The following is a 12,874-nucleotide window of genomic DNA, read 5'->3' as shown; positions in this document are numbered from 1 at the left end:
ATACCTGATCCTCAACATTAAAGACAGAATTATCCTCGAAGGTCATCACTACCTCACCTAAAAAAAAAAAAAAAATCAACGCCACAGTACCTAATAGACAGGCAGAATGCACTCAAATGTACATGTCTCTCAATATCAGAACACCCTTAATCCCATTAACTGACTGGAAGACGGTCAAATTCCTAATATAGGCTATTTGCATGTGAACCTGTGCACACTCCATGTACTTTATATCATCTGCATTAATTATAACAAGTACAACAGGGGGGTTGGGGATTTAGCTCAGTGGTAGAGCGCTTGCCTAGCAAGTGGAAGGCCCTGGGTTCGGTCCCCAGCTATGAAAAAAAGAAAAAAGAAAAAAAAAAAAAAACAAGTACAACAAAAAATTAAATGTGTCTTTGCCAGACATAATGGCACACATCTGTAAATCTCAGTACTTCAGAGGCAGATGTAGGACTCCCCCGCAAAAAGTTCTAAGTCACCCTGCTCTACACATCCTTGACAGCCTAAGCTAGAAACCCCCTTTTTAAAAGACTGGGATGTGTCTAAACAGTTGTTGACTAGATTGTAAAAAAGTCTACACGTGCTCAGTACAGTTCCCCGAAAATATTTCCAATCCAGTTGGTTTAATCTATGGATTCAGAGAACCAACTGCTCTGCCAAGGGAAATCACATTCAACATATGATAAAAATGTTAAGTTTGTGGGCGGAATGTATGATAATGGGATAGTGTAGGATAATGGGATAACAGATATCTTTTCCTAAACTTTAACCTTGATTTTTGGAACAGAGTTTCTTCTTTTTGTTTAACATTGCATATGCAAAGCTAGCTAGCCTGTACATTTCTGGGCTGACTCCTATCCACCTCCCAGCTCACAGTGGGAGCCCTGGGATTACTGACATAAATATGCTCAACTTTATGTGAGTTTGGGGGTTCAAACTCAAGACCTCACATTTACTTGACAAGTGCTTGCCCACTGAGCCATCTTCAAAGCTCTATTTTGTATAAATTTTATTCTGTGCTCCAGAGATGGCTCAGTGGGTAAAAGCACTTGGTGCTCTTGCAGGAGACCCACATTCAGTCCCAGCACCCATATAATGGCTCACAACTATAAAGTGTCAGGGTATCCAGTGCCCTCTTCTGGCCTCTGAGGATGCCAGACACACAGGTGGTACTCAAAATTACATGCAGGCAAAACACTCATACACATAAAATAAAAATAATTTTTATAAAGTTTCTTATTCAAGGGGTTGGGGATACAGCTCAGTTGGAAGAATGCTTGCCTAGTTTTCAGGAAACCCTAGGTTCCATCTGCAGCACTACCTAACTCCAGGCCTGGTAGCACTTGCCTGTTATCACAGCACCAAGGAAGCAAAAGCAAGACCAGAAGTTCAGGATTATTCCCTGCTATAATATCAAAATCAGTCAAAATTAAGCTTCAAGCCAACAGTCAAACTCCTCAAAGCCTAAAGTGGAACAAAATAGCAGTCACTTCTTTGCCACAGTCCTTCTACTATTCAAATGCAGTCTTTATTACACACCAAGTCTTCTCAACCCGATAGAACAGTGAGCTCCAGGCCCCAGAAAGGCTTCTCTGTTCCCTGTTATCTTCAGTTGCGTCCATCATGGCTTCTACAGTACTGTTCTACAGGACTTGAGGTCGTGTTTAAACTGTTCAGGAGAGTACCTGCTGCCACTTGTGCACTGAATGCTAGAAGGGCTGGTAGTGTGATTGAGGAACTGAGTTTTGTAGCTGGTGACAACCACACTGAACAACTCAGCCATGCTTTCACATCCCTTCTCCCTATTGATCATTCTTCCTTAAAATACATTCATGCTTGTCAGCATCCCTCAGATGCCCGGTACCTACAGAGTAACAATAGGACTTTTAGAATAAAGACGTACTTAGCAGCACCTGGACAATATTTCTGTTCTCTAAAATGGATTTTTTAAGCTTCCTTGGAGTATAAATGGCTCATATTAGAGATCACCAGAACTAGTATTTTATCAAAACTCCTGTTCACTTTGTGTAACTATTTATTTTAACCACTATAGAATTTGATACTTGTTTGTGCCCAGCAGTATAGGTACTCCAGATTTTCATGTTCAAACCTGTTCCAAAGTAGTCTATACCCAACCTTCTCAACTCTGTGGTATTTACAGATGTGGCAGCACTACTGACTGACCTGCAGGTGGTCCTTTACAGTTTGCAAGGCACTTTTGCATCCAAAGTATTTAATCTGATCCTGACATTAGCCTTGTAAGGTAGACAAGATGTGAAGACACATACATACACAAATACACACATACCTTTTATGGGGTGGTTATCAAGATGGTCTTACATAGCCAAGGCTGGCCTCTGACTTACTGTCAGAGGTAATTCTAAAATCCCTAGCCCTCTTGCCTTCAAGTGCTAGGATTATAGGCATGGACCATCATGTCTGGTTAGAGCTTTTAATTTTATATGCATTGTGTGCATGCAGGTGTGCACATGCAGAAGGACAACTCTCAGGAGATGATTCAGGGATTCAGGGATTGAACTGAGTTCTTCAGGCCTCACCTAACCCCATCCCATGAGCCATGTCTACAGCCCTAATTTCTGTCTCACAGATGAAGCAGCTTCAGTGCAGCGGGAACTGAACTGATGGCTTACATTTCCTGTTCCACTCAGCATCGTGTACACGCTCTTCATTCAAGTCCTTGACAGGAAGAAATGTTGGAAGAGGGGTTCAGTGGTCCTAGAGAGGACCCGAACTTGGTGGCTAACCATGCCCAGTGACCTCAAAATCTTTGTTTCTAAGATATATTGGTTGTATTTATTCTTTATTGATTGACTTTTTAAATGTATGAGTGTTCTATCTGTATATCTGCATGTCAGAAGAGGGCATAACCACTATAGGCGGTTGTGGGCCACCATGTGGGTGCTGGGAATTGAACTCAGGACCTCTGGAAGAGCAGTCAGTGCACTTAAGCACTGAGCCATCTCTCCAGGCCCAGAATTTGAATTCTTCAGTATCAGTGGCTGGCTCAAGTCAGTTCCACCTACAGGTGGTAATCTAGCCCACACACTGCAACTAATGTGCAACAGAATGGTTCAAGACAGTCACAGACCTACTGACATAAACATATCATTAAACCGGCAGGGAAGTACACAGCTTTAATCCCAGCACTTGGGAAGCAGAGGAATGAGACTCTTGAGTTTGAGGCTACCATCAGCTACATAGTTCCAGGCCAATCACAGCTACATAATATTTACAGTGAGATGAATGAATGAATGAGTGAATAGTACTACAAGAGGAGTGGGGAAGACTAGTAGCCGGAAAACAAAATGTAGTTATCAGTATCAACAAAATAATGGCCATACAAACCACTAAGAAGCTAAGTCCCCTCTCTACCAAATTCTCATGAGGCCCTGTTTCATTATGCCTACAATTCTTTGCACATCCTAACCACCTTGTCGATGTTTGCATGTGTCTCACCAGCACTTAGCCCAGTGATATCCATTCCAGAAGGCACCTAAATTGGTAAACAAAGAGAATCTGCCCAGCTACATGTTCTTTCAGTATCTGGCCACCTTCCAGAAACAATGCAGGCCATTGCCACAGTCCTGCCAATGTGACTGATTGCAATGCCTTGGTAAATGGCTTGGTCAGAGTTTCCAGCAGGTGCCAGTACCTTGACTGGTTAAACCAGCTTTGACTGGATGTGTGCTATGATCAAAGTTTAAAGACAAGGCTAGAAGATGTGGTATAGAAGGGCTTATGTGCCTGTCAGGGAAGAAGGCAAGTAATCGACAACACCTCTGACTGTGATTCTTGCCAGGAAAAAGGGAAAGGGCCGGATGGAGTGGGAGTGCCTATAACCCCAGCATTCGTGAGTTGGAGGCAGGAATTAAAGGCCAGCCCTTGGTACATGAGACTGTCCCCTACCAAAAAAGAAAGAAAAGGATTAACAAAACAAGTACTTTACCATTTACAAATCTTTCATATACATTCTCTCATTTGACCTCACAACAACCCTGTGAGGTAGGCAGCAAATGTTTTCATGGTACAGATGAGGATGGGGGTCTCCAAACCATTAACTGACCTACTCAGGTTTCTACAGTTAGCAACAAATCTGTGTGTCAGTCTTTGGCCTAAAAATTCAACACCCAACCTTCCCTTTACCTGCCCTACCTACTTCACAGGGATAATAAAGATAAAGTGAATTCAAGGCTCAAAAAAATGTTTGAAGGGAAAGAAATCACTATATAATTACTTATTATAATTATCTGTGACATAGACAGTTCATCTCCTTTCCCATCCCAGTTTGTGTATGAACCCAGACTTTTATCTCTCTTCTGTGCTCAACTAAGGAAGGAAGGAAGGAAGGAAGGAAGGAAGGAAGGAAGGAAGGAAGGCAGGGTAAGAGTGTAGTCCTGTGGGAAGCATGTAAATTACAATCAAAGGTAGCTGCAGCATTACACAAACTGAAAATGACCCAGACTAATGTGCAACCAGAACACACTAAAGCACACACAGCAAGGCAGCATTATCAGATAGGCATGATTGCATAGAAGGAAAACGTGGTGTCAGCGTTCACACTGGCACGCACAGTTGTCTAAGGCAAAGTGGTGGCAAAGAAGAGCTGTTTGTTCTCGATTTCTATAAAAGAGCAGAAGTGCATGGGAACCCATGCAAAAGCATTGTACATCACAGATATGTCCAGCTGTCTCCAGGAAATATACGCTGTCAAGAATGAGTGTGCCTACTATGCTCAAGTCCTGGACCAAGGAATAGCTCCCTGCTAAATCTTCTAGCTAAAATACAACCAGTACCATTATTCCTAACTGAGTAATAAATAAAATGCTGTCAGGGTGAAAAGTTAGGTGGCTCTTTAGCTTTTCTTCACGATCTACTTTGGATTCTCCTGCTTTAAGACCCAAAGAAAGTTATATTGAGTTTTTATTGGTGATTCTATGTATATGTGTTTATAACATTAAAGTGTGATGAGTGAATTTAACATATTAAAAGTTTATAGCATCTTTTCAGGAAAGATCATATACTATACAAGCTATTCAAGTGATACAAAACCAGTTTTCAGTGTCTTTTCAACTGAGAAGAATCCTATTCAGCACGCTTCTCCTCCTGAGGTGGTTCATACTGAACAAGCTATGGGGCAAAGACAGAGGATTTAGATGAATTTTATTTAAGTTGGGTAAAAAACTTAGTAATACAATGAAATTAGATAATATATTCAACTTAGTTGAGTCAGTAATCAATTTCTGTATTATCCTTCTTAAACCATTCACTTACTTAAGGTTGAGTACAATTAAACCTAACAAAAGCCTTTTTTGTATAAATCTTTAGCATTGCTGGGGAACTAAACTCACGCCTCAGTTCACGACTGAACTGTTCAGTCACTGCATGGTTCTGTTAGTATGGTCAGCCGATGGGAAGCCGATGTCTGACTTTAAAAGTGCCAGGAAGTTTTACATCAGCAACAGGGAGGCAGAGGCAGGTCTGCCCTGAGTTTCAAGCTATCCTGGTCTACAGAGCAACTACCAACTACAGATCTCAGCATCCTTAGTGATTTAAAACCTTGCCTTTTCTTTTATAGAAATTTGTGACTGCTTACAAGAACACTAGACTTCAGAAGACTTGACCTCTTTCAATTAGGTTCAGACTGGGAATTACATCGTGTGGTTCGGAATGTGATAAACCTCAGACTCTGATTGATGCTCATGTTTATGGGAATTTGAGCAAAGGCAAATTTCAGCTCTAGATAAAGTCGAGTACAGCTTTCTTCCGTCCTTTTGAGAACCTGGAGCTAGCATGCTTCAGACAATGCAGACTGTGTCTTAACAACGCAGTGGCCTAGACTGACCTAAACAGCTTAAGAACTTACTTTAAGCAGTATCAGCCAATGTCCCCACCTTTTCATTGATGTAGGTTCTCACTCCCTTTTCGTGACTATACTTGCCTATCCAACTTTTTATCGGTCTTGGGACTTTTCTAGATGAGGCTTAAGTTTGCCATGGATCTGACTGAAACTGATACTGTCCCTCCCTGCTACCCATTAGTGGAGTTTTGGGTTTAGTTGTTTACTGTGGTTTTATCATGCTACAGATGGAACCCAGGACCTTCTACTCATGCCAGAAAGACGCTCGACCACTGAGCTATATCCCTGGCCTGCAGTAAGGATTGGTCAGATAATCATTAGAGGCAAGATTACTTTTTAATTTGAATTTGGTTTTTAAATTTACCTTTGCTTTCAGTTTTTTATTTTCTTCTACAGTAGCTTCATATTTCTCTTTCATTTCTGCCAATTCTAGGCGAAGCAGCTCTATTTCTGGGTTCTCCGGGGTGGCAGCTCCTAAGTGATGCTTTAAAAAGCTGACATCAGTGTTAAGAACATACTCAGAGCAGGGTGGGCCAGGACAGTCACCACCACACCACAGCGGTTGTCCAGGGTCAGGTGAAGAGTCAAAAGAACTTTTCAACAAACAAAGTATTGAAAGCGCATTATATATGTGAATAAATAAAAATGTCAGAAATATGGCTTTTTCCCTTCAGAGATGAAAAGGATACTCCAGAGCACTGGTGGGCTTCTCTGGTTCTTCATATAAGGCTACCAACACTGCAAATCAAAGAGAAAGAACAATTAAGTCTCCAGTGTAGACGGCTGAAATATTCTGAAACTCAGTAAACACTGTCTGCCTGCTGTACGGTGAGCAGATTGCTAAGACTGTCCTGTCCATACAGTGGTGAACAAGTCAGACAGTACCCTTGCTAGCAACAAACTCATCAATCTGTCGTAAAAGATAAGGAACTAAGAGAATACTCAGCTGTAATAGTGGTTAGTGAGTTTTAGAATACTCAGCATCAGAGGCAGATCTGAGACCTAGCTGCATTTCAGATTAAATGGAAAAGCTCAAAGCATATACAAGGGAACCAACAGGTCAAGTATGTTGTGGGGTTGTGGGTAATAAAAGGAAAGATAGTCTGGGGCCAGACTGAGACAACTGAGAAAAGCTTAGTTGAATTTTGATCCTAAGGACTACAAACATTATTTCAACAGTTTGAAAGCAAGGAGGTAGCAGGGTCACTCCTGAATGCTGTATACAAGCCTGACTTAAGTGGGACATGGAAAATGGCCCAGAAGAAAGCCGGGTACCCATACCTGTACTCTCAGTACTAAGGAGGTGAAGCAGGGGACTAAGGAGTTCAAGATCATTCCTGGAAAAGCAATGAGCTGGAGACCTGAACTACAAGGAGCCCTGTCTCAAAAACAAAAAATCTAATGTAATGTACTTGAAGACATTTTAGGTAATTAACAGCATTCCATTTGAAACGTTCAAGAATTAAGTTTCATGTATGACAAGCTAGGCACCAACCAAAAAAACGTTACCACAGTCAACATGCTCAGACTGGCATTAACAATGTGCTAGCACTTCCTGTCAACACTGTCTCTCACCTACTGAACAAGGATTCAGTATGCAGGGGGCAAGGTCTCCACACTTGTGCTGAGGACAATTTGAAAAACTCTCCTAAGGCTGTGTATGCTTGAGTCAGTGTGTTGCTGAGACAGGTAACCCAAGCTGACCTACAATTCACTATTGTACTACCAGCTAGCCTCAAACTCATGGCAATCCTCCTGCCTCAGCACCCCCCCCCCCCCGTACAAGTGTTATAAAAATCTGACAAAAGTAAAATATGCAACTTCAATGTGCATAACTTGAGAGTCCAAATTAAGAAATCCTGTTGTAAACCAATGTACATGTGCTGGGTTTTCGAGTTTTAATGACAAAGTACAGACAATATGAAAAATGTCAAGTGAGCAAGCACTTTTACACCAAAATACACAGTTTTTTGAGAAATCCACATTTATATCGCAACTATCTGACCATCTCTTAGTATGTTACATTATCTCAAATCCCTACTACTACTTTTTTGCTTTAAAAAATACATTTAAAAGTGTTTCTTCATTTACTTCCACTGATCTGTACGGAGTCTTAGTCATTATTTACTTACTTTTAAAGATGGCATCTCTCTGTGCAGCCCTTGCTGTCCTGAAACTATGTAAACTAGGGTGGCCTTGAGCTCACAGAAACTGCCTGCCTCTCTGAGTGCTGCCTCCCAGGTGCTGAGATTAAACACTTGCACCACTAGGCCGGCAAGGATCTACAGGGTGTGACTATTAGTGCTCTTGCCTTTTCCTTCCGTCACTGCATCCTCACTTCCCTCCAGCTCCCAAATTCCTGCCTTGGTGTCTGCATGGCTGGAGCCACAAAGTGTTAAGTTTTGTGTTCTTTTCTGTGGAATAATTGTGCTTTTTATCTGAAGAGAATTCAACCAAATCATATTCGCTTTTGCTTTAGAAGCTAAATTTACTGTTATTACAATATTGGGGAGGAGGTAGAAATCAGAGGACACAGTTCAGAGACCTATACCCTCTGCGAATCAAACTCAGGTCCACTTGGCTTGGCAGCAAGCACCTTCACCTGCTGAGCCTTCTGGCTAGCCCTTAGCAGCCTAGGTACTTAGAGCCTTTTAAAGTTTGCTACCCTGCTCAGAATAACTAAAATGCTATTCCATCCATTCACCTTCTTCCTGGATGCTTTTGTCTAGAAGGTTATACAATTTGGGTTTTGGTTTTGGGTTTGTTTGTTTTTTGTTGTTGTTGTTTTTGCTTGTTTGTTTGTTTTTTGGCTGGTTGGTTAAGTTTGGTTTTTTGTTTTTAAGATGTAGTTTTACTCTTTATCCAAGGCTGGTCACAGACTCAAGCAGTCCTCCTATTTCAACTGGTCAAGTGCAATTAGAAATGAAACAAGATGTCGACAGTCTTCTGCATATGCCTCAAACCTTTGAGACAAGGTCTCCCAGCCTGGAGCTTCCATCCTTTTGGCTAGGCTGGGAACACACACACACACAGACCGCCTGGTTTAGTACATGAGTGCCGGTATCTCGACTTTAGTCCCTGTAGTTGTATATCAGGTAGTCTTAACCTCTAAGCCATCTCTCTAGCCTAGCTCTCGTTTACTGTTTTAGAGAGAGACAGGTCTTGATATGCGCTCCAGGCAAGCAGTGAATGCCGATCGGCCTTCCCTCACTAGAGCACTAAAAACATGTCACCATGCCTGGCTTCTTACATTGTTTTGATGTTAAAAACAACTTTAAATCCTCTCTGAAATGTTGCTGATAGGAAGATGTAAACGTGTATAAAGCATCTATGTTTGACCCTTTAAAATTGGTTTCCATTCTCTTAAACAGCCTGCATTCAGTTATCTCCAGTTGCTGTCCATCTGCCTTGTACTGCTCTCGCCTGTCCACTCACCGCATCCATTTCTTTCCCCCTGCCCTCCCCACACAGATTATTTGGGATCAAAAGTGTATCAGTCTTTATCTCCAGAGGTTGAAATGTCTACTCATGAATAATGAGACATTTTGGGGATGAGATCCAAGCGGAAACTTGAACTTCACTTACATTCCATTCGGACCTCATCCACATAAGATGAACATGGTCTTGAACAAGTACATACTCCTAGGCTCCTGAATTATGACTGACATAATTTATGTAGTCAAGTATGGGATTTTCCACATCAATGCTCAGTAAGTTACAGATTTGGGAGCAATCCAGATTTCAAATTTTATACTTATCTATACTTTAAATTCTGTTCACGGTCTGCCCTCTGCTACTCCATGTAAAATGTCACACCTTTATCCTGGCTATGGTTTAAATTATATGTCAACCACTAGCTGGCACTGTGTTACAGTGTGTGTCCCTAACAAGCTCCCAAAAGCAGGGACATGTCTGTGGCTGTGCCCTTGGTACCCAGAACACAGGCTGGAATAAAATCATCACATCAAAGAAACATGAGGGGTTTTTACCAGAATTCCAAGCCATCTGTGACACTTCCGATGCCACAAAGTACAGTGGTCTCACAGAGCAGTTCCTTATATGTTGCTCACATCGACTTGCAAAACTACATAAGGAAATTAGTAGTAATTCTAACTTGTCAGTTCATCCATGTAAAAGAATTAAAAGCCCTGCTTTCTTCTAAGTCCTTCCAAATTTTCCCCTAGCTTTTGTTTCACTAAAAAGCAGATACAAAATTATTTCCCAGACACCTCCTATTCTCAAAAGGACCAAGGGTTCAATCCCTGCCAGCCATTCCATTCTATTCCCTTGGAAACACCAAGCAATGTTGAGTTCTTACTCAACATGTAGCAGGTATTCAATATACTGTTAAGGACAGTTTAGCTGTATTCTCTTTCCGGGAATCCTTGGGTTCAATCACCATACCCTCTAACCTTACTCCCAGAAAGGAAGGGATGCACTTTAAAAGTAATCTTCCATTGTTTTAAAGTAAAGAGTATAGCCATTTTTATGTGCTCTGAAGCACTTTTCAAATTGTAATTCCACTTTAATTATGATATCTACACAAAGTAGGAATTACTACAGGCTGAAAGAGTTGAAAAGCCACAGCCCAAACTGTCTGTGATACTCTCCAGCTTCGGGGACTAGAGCCACTTAATAACCCACTTTCAAATCCAGTAATTTTCTTAGTTGCCTTTGTCCAAAGGAAAAATTTGTAAAATCCCGCACACTATACGGCGGGAGCAATTGGGACCTCAAGGTCTCTTGCTAACGTGTCCACTGCGACTGCTCGAGGGAAAGCAACGGAAGTTGGAGAGACTTTGCAACAGCTGCAAGAGTTTCAGTCCCGGGCAGAGAGCGACCACGGGGGTGAGGCAAAGTCCCGCGGCCGGTGTGCGCTCAACCCATGGGACCCCAAGGCCTCGCTAGTCCCCGGGCGGGCCCCACCTGGTCAAGAGCGCGCGGACCTTGGCTGCAGCCGCCCGCCTCCGCTCACCTTTCGTCAGCGTGTCCAGCACCCCCGACTTCTCCAAGTACCTCCGGAACTGCTCGCGCTTCGAGTCGGCGGCCTGAGGAGACACGGCGGGTCAGGGACCGGAGCCCGGGGCCGGAGCAGGAAGACGGCGCGCCCCGCCGCCGGCCCCAAGCCCTGCACGCGCCCCAACTCCCACCCGGCGCCGCCCGCACGCCCCGAGCCACGCCGCGCCCCCCTCACTTTGTAATGGGCCATAGTGACAGCCACAGCGGCGTAGCTGGCGCCGGAGACACTGGCTGGCGGGCTCCAAGCCTCACTGCTCCTGCGCGGAACGGCGCGCGCGTCTGCGCACTGGGCAGGCACGGGCCGGGACCGCCGGGGTGTGGCCTGTTTTCATGGCGACCGGGACGCTGTGTATCCTTGTCTCCTCGGAGCCCAGAGAGACTGCGTGCGCCTGCCCTACGCGGTTCCGGGCAGTCTCGCATCTTCCTGTTCCGGTCGCCGCGGAGATTCGGTTGCCTAGCAAGAGGCGAGGTTTCGGTAAAGCCGAACGAACGTCCTGTGAGGCCCAGTATGGGTGTGTCCGGGAGTTAGATGCTTTAAGCGTAGCATCTCTCCACGTGGTAGTAGTCGCGCACTCCTTGTCTTTTAGGTCTTTGGTGGGGAACCGGTGTTTCAGTGTTTCTTGGCTCTCAGAAAAATACCCAGCACAGGAGAGGTGAAAGCAAAACAGGAAAAAGTTCAAGGTCACCCTGAGCTATATAAAGAGTTTGAATCTCTCTTGGACTCCATGTTCAGGGTGCTCATGTAAGCCCAGTACGGTTTGCAGATAGCAGCTGGCTGGGAGAAAATTTATCTCTACAGTAATGTTGGATTAGGTGAAAGACCTCTGAAGTCGTGATTCTTTTCCCTGCCTTTGTGTCATTAGTTTTCTTTTTGTTTTTTTTTTTTTTTTTTACCCCGTTGGTAGTTAACATTAAGTTCTTTTCCATATATTATGCATGTATTTATGTTGAAAATAATTATAGGTAGTACTAAGTATGTATGTCTCTCTAGTTCCTCCTTCGTTCAAAAATGCTTATCCCACTTTACCCATCCAGAAGCCACCCTACATGCAGAAGATGAATTTAAAATGTGGCTATGCTGCTGGGTTTGTTTGTTTTGTTTTGTTTACTGAGAACATTTCTGGGTGCAGAAGAGGGCCCTTTGGTGAATTTGTTGTTGTGCCTGCTACTTGGCTAGATATTGTTTTGATGTCTTTGAATAGAAGTCATTCTATTCACCGAGCGCTGGTGGCTTACGAATTTAGTCTCAGTGCGAGGAAAGGAGAGGCGGCTGAATCTCTTGAGTTCGAAGCCAGCCTGGTCCAAGATGACCAAGGCTACACAGAGAGACCCTGTCTCCAAAACAAAACAAAGAATTCATTGTGTTCTTGTTTCAATGTAAGGCCCTATCCTCACCTTTTTGGGGCAGGGTATTCATGCCTCGGTGCGGTTGGAGATCCAAGACTCACAGGACTTGCTCTCCTTCTGACTCAGTAATTGAATTACGATTGTCAGGCTTGGCGACAAGTGCCTTTACCTACCATCTTACTGGCCCCTAGCTGCATAGTTTTTAGACTGTTTAAGAAAAGCGAAACGATGGCTCTATATTGCACAAATAACGAAAATACTGTCTTTTCTCTTGGTCTTAAGAAAAAAATCATATTCGGTCATGAGAAGCCACAGAACTTAAACTCATGTGGAAAAAAACTGTCCAGTCATGAACCCAGCTTCAACCACCAACTGAAGAGAAAGTACAAAGCACAGTTCCTCTCGATGGGTGCTGCCTGCCTCCCTTTGATCTTGTCAGTAATGCCCTTCCTCCCTGGTCCAGTCGCTGGTCTCAGGCATTGCAGACTCATCCAGTTTTCTTAGTTGGGCTTTTTGGGATTTTTACATTTGTTTGTCTGGGGGGGAGGGGTTGTTTTGAGGCAGGGTCTCACCATGTGTGACCTCCTAACTCAATCCCAGGAAACTAAGTAAGGCATTGTTACCTTT

The 12,874-nt window shown here is 43.3% G+C and overlaps 1 protein-coding gene across 1 annotated transcript; it reads right to left on the bottom strand.

Moving 5' to 3' along the window:
* Nucleotides 1-3,949: 3,949 nt before the first annotated feature.
* Mycbp (Myc binding protein) lies at nucleotides 3,950-11,161 on the bottom strand. Its single transcript, NM_001271324.1, is given in 5 exon segments — nucleotides 3,950-5,151; nucleotides 6,246-6,375; nucleotides 6,571-6,619; nucleotides 10,857-10,929; nucleotides 11,076-11,161. Coding segments are annotated over 5 exon segments (312 nt in total). The 5' UTR covers nucleotides 11,091-11,161; the 3' UTR covers nucleotides 3,950-5,106.
* Nucleotides 11,162-12,874: the final 1,713 nt, after the last annotated feature.

This window comes from Rattus norvegicus, chromosome 5 (assembly GCF_036323735.1).
Source record: "Rattus norvegicus strain BN/NHsdMcwi chromosome 5, GRCr8, whole genome shotgun sequence".
Classification (NCBI taxonomy): Eukaryota; Metazoa; Chordata; class Mammalia; order Rodentia; family Muridae; genus Rattus; species Rattus norvegicus.
This window is presented reverse-complemented; position numbering and strand designations above follow the sequence as displayed.